The sequence below is a fragment of the Nematolebias whitei genome, chromosome 1, assembly GCF_014905685.2.
Source record: "Nematolebias whitei isolate Nwh7 chromosome 1, NemWhi1, whole genome shotgun sequence".
Taxonomy (NCBI): domain Eukaryota; kingdom Metazoa; phylum Chordata; class Actinopteri; order Cyprinodontiformes; family Rivulidae; genus Nematolebias; species Nematolebias whitei.
Window position 1 is genome coordinate 42,500,125 of NC_056498.1, and position 10,220 is coordinate 42,510,344.

Below are 10,220 nucleotides of genomic sequence, written 5' to 3' on the forward strand. Positions count from 1 at the left end.
CGTAACGTCGAGGCGTAACGTATAGGCGTAACGTCGAGGCGTAACGTCGAGGCGTAACGTCGAGGCGTAACGTCGAGGCGTAACGTCGAGGCGTAACGTCGAGGCGTAGCGTCGATGCGTAACGTCGAGGCGTAACGTAGAGGCGTAACGTGTAGGCGTAACGTTGAGGCGTAACGTCGAGGCGTAACGTAGAGGCGTAACGTATAGGCGTAACGTCGAGGCGTAACGTAGAGGCGTAACGTCGAGGCGTAACGTATAGGCGTAACGTCGAGGCGTAACGTCGAGGCGTAACGTCGAGGCGTAACGTAGAGGCGTAACGTCGAGGCGTAACGTATAGGCGTAACGTCGAGGCAAAACGTCGAGGCGTAACGTCGAGGCGTATCGTCGAGGCGTATCGTCGAGGCGTAACAAAAGCTCCAGTCAAAAGTTGTCTCACCATGTCAGAATCTAAGATGGCCGCCCCATATATTTATGTAAAGCAACCACGTCTATCATTTGACTGAACTCTGCTTTTTAGTTTTTATGTTGTTTCAAAGTAAAGTTTCCTCAAATGATTGGGGTGGCTGAAGGTTAATCTATGGGGGCCAAGGCCACCATGGGCCCCCCTGGCTCCTCCCCCCTCCTACTTCCTGTTTGACCTTTGACCTCAAGGATGCAGCTCATAGTTTAGACTTCAGACTGGATGGAGAAAAAACATTTAAAATTTATTTAATGAAGTTTCCATTTGATAAATCTGCACATGTCCTGCCTTACTGCGTTCATGGGTCTGTCTGTTAGCAAAATATTTCATGAACCCAAGGACACATTTTAATGAAAGTGAGTCAACTTCATTCAAAATGGTGGGCGAAGCTAATCAGCCTAGCCAACAGTGTTACAGATACTGAGTTCAGATTGGGTGTGGTAGTCGCTGAGAGTCGTAGCTGACACGCTCTGAGGGCGGAGGAACTCTGCGGGGTCTGATCCCATGGCCCTGCAGGCGAGGAATTTCGAGGACTCTTGGTGTTTGATGATGATCAATGTTTGTGTTCCTCAGGTGTAAAAACCAGATTCAGGTCTTGGATCTCTGGTGGACCAGCACTAACTGCACCTCTCGTTTCAGGCCCGGCTCAGGAGCTCCAGACCCCGGGCTCTGCTCCCCCTGCAGAAGAAGAGCTCCTCTCTGGGCTCGGACCTCCGCAGCCTCTCCCTGGCCTGTCTGGACCTCGCCTCCTCATCCGCCTCCGTCCAGCTGCTCAGGGAGATGTTCAGCCCATCGGATCGAGCTCTGCTCACCCCTGAACGCCCCCTGGAGGACATGACTAGCGCTCTGGTCCTGGCTGGGTCTTCTGTTGGGAGCCAGGTGGGGGTCCAGCTAGGTCTGGACTTTGGACTGTCTCTGGGAATCGGGCTGGAGGAGCGTTTGGGACTGGGGCTGGATCATAAAATCGCCCGGACGTTCGCGGAGGTGGAGGAGAGGGTGAACCGCCGCGTCCGTCGACTGAAGGCGGAGCTACAGAGGCGGGAGGCGGAGCTTGAGCAGGAGAGGCGGGGCAGGGAGAGACTGAGGACTGAGAAGCAGAAGGTGGAGGAGAGGACAGCTCACCTGTCCAGACAGGTGGGTTGAGCCATACAGGACTGTTCAAAAGTCCTGATCCAACAATCCACATTTCCTGTCATGTTTTGAAGTGGACCAGGTCAACAGTTCTGGACCTTCTGAAGGTCTTGGACTTTGGTTGACTTGTCTCCCAGTTTCAGTCCTTACATCTGACCCAAAGAAAAGGGCACAAGCTTCTCATTAAGGTTGCCATGGTAACCACACACCTGTGCCCCTCACTCCCCGACTGCCAAATTAATGAGAGGCAGACGAAAACTACAGACTAAAAAGTAAGCCTCACACAGTTGGCGTGTGAAAACTGTGAGTCTGATTTGAAAAAGTGTAGAAGCGTGAGTGTCAGGAGGTTCTGCGCTGGTCACACGTGTGAGTTTCCTTCACGGCAGTGAAGATGCCACAAATTAGAAATAATCACTTCCTGTTTTGAATAAAAGTTTTGAGCTAAAATACAAGAATCATTGGAAGGTACAGTCTCCAGGGAGAACCTGAGCGAAGTCTTACTACAACTCTGTTGGTTACAGAAACAAACCTTTTGAACATCGTCAACATGTTTTAAACATTCTGTTTCTGTGTGACATCAGCAGACTCGTTGAACGTTTTGTAAAACTACAAAAACCGTCCAAGACAAGCTGTGACTGACTTTTATCACCGTATTGTGTTTAATTTTAGAAATAAACCATTTTTTGTTTGTTTCTGAGCATTTTCTCCTGCTCCGGCAGGTGTCGACGGCCGTGGAGCTGATGGAGCGATTAAAGGAGGAGCTGACAGAGAAGGAGAATGAGCTGCTCGAGCGCCACCGGTCGGTATCCTCAACAACTCCTTTATTTATTTCTACAGTCAGTCAAAGTCTGGAGGCTCAGTGCATTAACTGCAGACATCACGCCCATGGAAGGAGTTGGGTCTGGTACCTGGAAGGGTTTTGTTTCCATTATTTGCCAGTTCCTGTCCTAAACACCGGACTACAAACATCCTGTGAGCTCTGAGTCTAACGGGGCTCGGTGGGGCTCAACTCTATTTTTAAAAACTACTCAAACATCAGCTGAGCTGTAAGACAAAGCTCTCTGTTTACTGGTCGGTCTACGTTCCTCCCCTCACCTCTGGTCATGAACTCTGGTAGAGACTGCAAGAACGAGATTGTGGATCCAGGAGGTTGAAATGAGTTTCCTCTGCAGGGTAGCTGGACTCTCCCTTAGAGACAGGGGGAGAAGTTCAGTTATCAGGAGAGACTCAGAGGAGAACCACTGCTCCTCCACATCCAGAGGAGACAGTTGAGAAGGTTCAGACATGTGGTAATGATGGACCCTGGACGCCTCCATAGGGAGGTGTTCTGGACATGTCCAGCTGGGAGGAGACCCCGAGGAAGATCCAGGACACGCTGGAGAGACTACATCTCTGCTGGTCTGGAGACACCTTGGAGTCCTCAGGAGAGGATGGATGTGGGATGGATGGATGGATGGATGGATAGATGGATAAATGGATGAGGGATGGATGGATGGATGGATGGATAGATGGATAAATGGATGAGGGATGGATGGATGGATGGATAGATGGATAAATGGATGAGGGATGGATGGATGGATGATGGATCAATGTATGTTTGGATGGATAGATCAATGGATGATGGATAGATGGATAATGAATGGATGATGGTTGAATGATGGATGGATGATGGATGGATGGTTGATGGATGGATGTGGGATGGATGGATGGATGTTGGATGGAGAGTTGAATGATGGATGGATGATAAATAGATGGGTGGATGGATGGATGATGGATGGATAGATGGATGGTTGGATGATGGATGGATGTTGGATGGATGGATGGATTCTGTTTAAGGTACAGAGAATGTTCAGTTTTCTTCTCCAGGGTCTAATGTTGAACTTGAACTGTTCAGGGTGGGTCTTGGAGCCAGCCATCAGGTGCTAATGATCCATTGTTAAGCTGATGGTCCTTCTTGAGCATGTGATCAGCTGGTTCTGGTTGTCAGCAGCAAACTGGTTGATCCACCCTGAGAAGGTGCTATTTAAGAGACTGAGCTGAATACAGCACCTCAGACTGAGGAAGTCTCTCGGATGAAAGATGAAACGTTTCTACATTTTTTTTTGCTTTGTTTTGTTTTTTGTTCTTTTGAATGTCCAGAGGACCAGATTGAACTTTTTTGGATTTTTCTACCTGGATTATTGAGCAGCATCAGGATGTCTTGGACCTTGGTGTAAGTGTGAACCAGTTCGAAGGCCTTACCGGCAAAATATGTTCCCAAGTAACAAACCGTAAGGTTCCACGTCATTTCAGACTTGGGTCCCGCTCCTAGAAGTCTGGGACCTGGACGGTTCTGTATCTGAGGTGTTCCTGGAGAACCCCAGGGTTGGTGCGGTGGTGTTGACACCTGACTTTAGATCAGACCCCCAAGGAATCTGGCCCTGGAGTTATCTCCACTGACCTCAGAGTGAGAAGAGCGAGAGACAAGGAAATGATGCTGGTCAGAATGCCACCCAGAACCGAGACGGAACCAAGACGTTCAGATTAGAAATGGAGCACTGGGACACTCCTGGACGAGGACAGAGAACCCAACACTGGAGTTTGGGACAAACTGTCTTTCTGTTCTGCACGTCCAGAAGCAAAAGGCTGAGTGTCGTGTTGAGGACACGTCGGGTTCTGTTAGCGTCTCGCTGACACACTTTGCTCTGCGGTGGGATGTTGATGGAGATGCAGGATGACAGCGAGGCCTGGCTCCTCGGGGCCTTGTGGATGTTCAGGTCAGATGCTGAGGTTTCATGTCTGATTGTCTCGTGACCTCGAACCACATTTAATGTCTTGATGTTCCAGCTGATGTGGAAAAGAACGTTAGCACGTAGGAAAGAAGCTAAAGGTCAGGCTAGTTGTTGTTTTCTGCTTAGAAAAGTACATTTCCTTCAAGGAAAACATCAATCAATCAATCAATCAATTGATCGAACAATCAATCAATAAATTGATCGATCAATAAAACTTTATTGTCCATAACATTCCAAGAGATGGAGATCTGTCTTTGACATCTGGCTCATAAAAAACAACACAAGTTAAAAAATGCCATAAGACTTTAATAATGTATAAACATGAAAACATCTGAGCAGACGATGGTTCATCTAGTGAGGCATCATGTGAGGAATCATGTGAGGGATCATGTGAGGGATCATGTGAGGCATCATGTGAGGGATCATGTGAGGCATCATGTGAGGCATCATGTGAGGCATCATGTGAGGCTGTGTTTAAACAGGACCTGGGAACTAATGACCTTTTTTCTATTTATCTTCCCCAGTGGAACCAGCAGTCTTCTGATGGTTCCAACCTGAATAATAGTTGCAGTGGAAGAGTTGTCTCATTGTGAACCTGGACTGACTTTATTCCAGAACCTGACTGTTTTGTTGATGACCAGTGATACCAGTTGGACCACCCAGAACAACTTGTTCTTGTCTCTGGATGGGAGGTTCCCATACCATGAGACAACACTTTAACCAGTGACCTGTGCACTGATTACAAGATAATGTTGTTTGTGTTAAAGCTCCTCAGCTTATACAGAAGGTGGAGACGCTGTCTGGCTGTTTGTAAATACAGTCAGTGTTGGGGTCAAAGGTCAACTTGTTGTCATTATTGTTCCGAGGTATTTAAACTCAGTCACCTGCTCTACTTCCTGACAGACCAGGTCTGGTTCTGGCTGCTGTCCTTCTGCCTCCCAGACAGAGCTCCTTGGTTTTACTGACATGAAGGTCCAGAAAACTGTCATCAAACCAGTCAGAGAGCTGGTCTATGAACTGGGACTAGGAGGGGCTGTTGGTGTCTTTCAGACCAGGACTAGGACCATATCATCAGCAGACTTAGTTAATGGGAAGTCTTTGTTTTTATGTTGCAACTCATGTGTATAAAGAGAAGTGGTGATGGCACACAGCCCTGTGGAACACCAGTGTCAGGTAGTGTTATCAACACAGATAATCATCAGGAGAGATCAGGAATTAATGACTTGATTTGTGAATAAATCCACTTGTCACCAGCTCGGTGCTCTGCAGGATCTCTGCAGGATCTCCACAGATCTCCTTGAAGCTGATCCTCGGCTGGACGGACGGTCACATAATGATCAAAATGTGTTGTGCTTCTCAGGGAAATGGCCGATGTCGAACTTTTTCTAAGGAAAACAGCCGAGAAAGAAGCTGAAGCCAAATCCCGACTGCAGGTACTTGCGGACCTCCTGGTTCTGACCCGGTTTAAGGCCCGGAGCGTTGAAGGCAGGCTGCAGTAAATTCTGTTCCTTCTGATTTCAGCTTTTTATCGAGACGCTGTTGGACCGGGCCGAGCGCGCTGAGAGGCACTTACTGCTGCTCAGTCAGAACCACTTCCTGTCCCCCGAACCATTCACCCATCCAGAGGAGGTCTCACCCGGACTGGGACCAGGGGCGGACCATGGATCAGCTGATGACATCAGCAGCAAGCTGCAGGAAACCGTTGGGAACAGGGTGGAGAAAACTTTACATTAGTTTATTTCTACTCTTCAAAAGGTTCGGATGTCGCTCCAACTACGTTTCTGCCTCCGTGGTTGTTTTCCAGAGATGTTGCAGCGTCTCAGGTTCCTCTGGACTCGGAGAGCAGCTTCAGACCCGTCACTGCAGGTACCCCAGTCCCTTTAAAAACCTCTGATCCGGATCTCATTGCCCTCCAAACGACCAAAGTCCAAATAAGAAACTCTTTAAACTGTTTCACGGGAACAACAAAAATAAAAATAAAATATTAAAAATATCAAAATAAATATAAAAAATATTAAAATAAAGATAAAAATAAAAACTAAACATTAAAAATATTAAAATAAATAATAAAAATAAAAAAGATTAAAAATATTAAAATACATATTAAAAATAAAAATTAAATATTAAAAATATTCAAATAAATATTAAAAATATTCAAATAAAGATAAAAATACAAACTAAATATTTAAATTATTAATATATATATTAAAATAAAAGATTAAGCATTAAAAATAAAAATAACAAATATAAAAAATATTAAAATATTATTAGAAATATTAAAAATAAATATTAAACATATATATTAAAATACATATTAACGCTAATAATCAAGAAATGAGACGTTTTCGTTAGAAGTTCTCCACCTCTGAAACCATGATCCCAACAGAATCTGACCCGGGTCGTCTCTTCCAGCGTTCTGACTGAACACATGAGGACCTTGTCTCTGGGCTCAGGGGGGTGGGCCCACCTCCACCCGTCCCACTATGCTTCATCCTGGACCGGACCAGAAGGAGGAGGTGGGCAGAGGGTCTTCTGGTACGTGATTAAAAACCAGATTATTTTTGTAGAATCGGGTCCAAACGTGACGTCAAAACAAATGTTGGAGACGGGACCGTTTAGAGGACAGCAAGTGAAACCAGATGTTCATCCAGGATAATGGAATCAGGTCTTCTCAGGTCCATCTCCATGATCCTGGTCTGTCCAACCTGAACATCCGGTCCTGTCCTCGTGTCCAAACGTCTCCTGCTCCTTCAGGTTGGACAGGTGCCATTTGTGTCTAACGATCAAACCAGAGGATTTCAGTTGGACTCAGATCTGGACTTTCCAGGACCATAACCTGGTTCTCTTTAAACCGGTGTCCTTCGGCAATATGTCCTGCTGGACGGTGGACATTTGTCTCTGTCTCAGATCTCTGGAAAACTCCATCCGGTTCCTCTGAAGAATTCATCTGGATTTTGCTCCTCGTCTTGTGTTTTCAGGGTGGAGGAGGAAGGATGGGGGAGAACGTGGAGTCAAAGACACCTTCGTCACCACAGCACCGAGGAGGAGGAGGAGGAAGAGGAGGAGGAGGAGGAGGAGGAGGGTTTGTGGAGCAGCACTGAGATGAGGAGGCTCGTCTCGGCCCGGATCAACACTCCTGGATCAGGTGCAACTTCAACTTTTATCTTTGTCTTGCAGTTTGAGCCACTTCCTGTTGTTTCAAAATAAAAGCTCTATTTGTCTCTTCCTTCTCAGACACGTCCTCCTCTCTTGGCTCCACCCCCTCTCATTGTCATGGTGACAGGCAACGCCTGGGGGCGGACACCCTGAGGATGAGGGCGGGGCTTTTCTGCATCTTCCCATATTTGGACGTGCTCTCGCGGCTGCGTGCGGCTGAGGTGTGCTCTGATTGGTGGTTTGTTGCCAGGCACCCGGCAGTTTGGCCACGCCTCCATCTGGAGGACGCTCGAGTGTCCGCAGAGGTAGAGGAGCTCTGATTATCTTCATCGCTGTCAGTCAGATCCATTTTGATTTAAAGCTCAGATCTTTTAAATCAGCCGACCTGTTGATGACAGACCACCGAGAAGTTTTGTTGGTTTCATCAAAAGATATTTTGCTAACAGGCAAAAGTTAGGGTCAAAGTTTTAGGCAAAGGTGAGTATTTCTTAGTTTGTGTTGGGGGTAACTCTCAGCTACCTCCACACCCAGTTTTACCTCACCAGTAAAACTGACTGGTAGAACTGTTTTTGTTTTAAGGTTGATTAGCTGTGGCGGCCATCTTGAATCCAGTTGACTCTAAAAGTTAATAATCTGTAGATCAAAATCTGATGAGTATGAATTGAACGTTTCATTAAAATTCATCCAGATGTTCTTGAGACAGAAAAATAAATGAGGTTGTTACACATCAGATTTTTTAAACCTTTATTTAACCAGATTTAAAACACTGAGCTCAAGATCGAGTGACCTGTCCAAGAACAGGCAGCAGCGCACGTCATAAAAACAAGACAAGAAGATGCTTAGAAACATATAAAGACATACAGTGTGACAGCAATAGTTGTAATAATAACAATTTAAAACAATGACCGTTTTAGTTCAGCTCCAAGCTGAAGGGGCAGAAAAGTTCAAATCTTTCTGACCTTTTTCTGGTCGCACACGAGGAACATGAAGATGCAAACAGTCCTCAGAGCGTGAGGCGTGACTTCTGTCCATTCTTTGAATAAAAGTACATAAATAATGTGAAGCAGGTCCACGAGAGACGTGTCCACCAGAGTCATCCAGTGTTATACAGGGAGGACATACTGGTTTTAAATCAGAGATCACAGTGAGGAGTAAGATAACCAGTAATAAATCTTAATGCACAATGGTCCACTGGATTCAAGGACTAGACGACTGTTTGAAGTTCACATGTAGACAACATCTCCATGGTCAAGTACTGGTACCAAAGTAGCCGTGATCAGAAGCTTCAGCTCTACGGGAGAAACATGATTTGTTTCTGAAGAAGAACCCGAGCTTCACCTTCATTTGGAGATTAGGTGTTTCACATGAAATATAAAGAAAGCTCTCGTCGATAATTAAGCCCAGGTACTTATACCTGGAGACCCTCTCGAGAACTTTACCTTGGGCAGTTTTTATTAGAGGGATATTCTGCAATGGAACTGACAAATTAAATAAAAAACATTATTTTAGATTTATCAGCATTTAAGACCAATTTTAGTTGCTCAAGATGAATCTGCACCTCATCAAAAGCAGCCTGTAAGAATTTAAGTGCCTGATCAATTGAATTTGAACAACAGTAAATTACACAGTCATCAGCATAAAAGTGGTGGGAGGCATTTTGCTCATTTTCACACAGTGCAGTAATGTAAATTGTAAATAAGATGAGCCCCAAGACAGAGCCCTGGGGTACGCCCTTTTCTTTTTTTTTTTTTACATTTGATCTTATTCCAGCCATCTGTACACACTGTGTTCTATTTGCTAAATAATCCTCAAACCAGTAAGATGCTTCTTTGAAGATGCCCAGTTTGAGGAGAATATTTACCAGGATCCTGTGATCCACCGTATCAAATGCCTTGGATGGATCAATAATCAATCAAATGCCTTGGATGGATCAATAATCAATCAAATGCCTTGGATGGATCAATAAAACTTGCAGAGCAGCAGCTGCTCCTAAAACCTGATTTCAAAGAGTCGTTGTTTCTAAAAGCTGAACTGTTCAAAGAGTTTGGTTAAAATCTATAATTTACAGATAGGTCTATAATTGATCACGATTGATGGCTCACCTGTTTTTAATAGAAGAACAAATGCAGGAAGTTTGTTTGAGACGAGGCTCAGATTAAAAACACAAGTTAAAGCTCATGGATGAAATCAGCTGGTAATTTGAAAGGAGGTGTCCAGACCTTCTGGACCAGGTGGTTTTTGTGGCGCAGCACGCACCTCACAGACACACACCTGTGTCACATCAAACACATTTTCAGCAGGTGCACTGGTTTCCACTGGTGGATCAGAGTCAGAGGAGTTCAATCAAATGTTCATTAAAGTCATTTCACGTTCACCAGTCAGGTCTGCAGACTGTGAACAAGAAGTTTGTCTTTTGTCTAGAAGGCAGACCACCAGGAGCAGATCCCACCGTATTCCAGAACTTCTTTGGATCCTTTAGACTTTTGGTGGTTTCTGATCAATAAAACTTTGACACTTTTTAATTTTACACGTACATTTATTGTGAAGTTGATGAAAGTGAACCCAGTCAGCTCCAGTTTTGTGTTTTAGCCTCGGCCCGTGCACGATCTCTTTGTCTGAGGACATTACTGTGGACGTTGTGTTTTTCTGTATATTCTTTGTGTACTTCCTGTGTGTAACCTCTGTACTTTGTGTACTTCCTG

General features: G+C 45.2%; 1 protein-coding gene across 1 annotated transcript in view; it reads left to right on the forward strand.

Annotated features, from left to right (window-relative positions):
- Positions 1-10,220, forward strand: part of LOC119417985 (F-box only protein 41-like) — a 22,452-nt gene that overhangs the window by 5,083 nt on the left and 7,149 nt on the right. Inside the window, exons 3-9 of the mRNA XM_037685264.1 lie at positions 1,100-1,594; positions 2,311-2,390; positions 5,723-5,795; positions 5,884-6,075; positions 6,749-6,897; positions 7,341-7,507; positions 7,597-7,823. Of these exons, the coding sequence (XP_037541192.1) occupies positions 1,100-1,594; positions 2,311-2,390; positions 5,723-5,795; positions 5,884-6,075; positions 6,749-6,897; positions 7,341-7,507; positions 7,597-7,823 (1,383 nt within the window). The remainder of the gene's footprint in view (positions 1-1,099; positions 1,595-2,310; positions 2,391-5,722; positions 5,796-5,883; positions 6,076-6,748; positions 6,898-7,340; positions 7,508-7,596; positions 7,824-10,220) is intronic.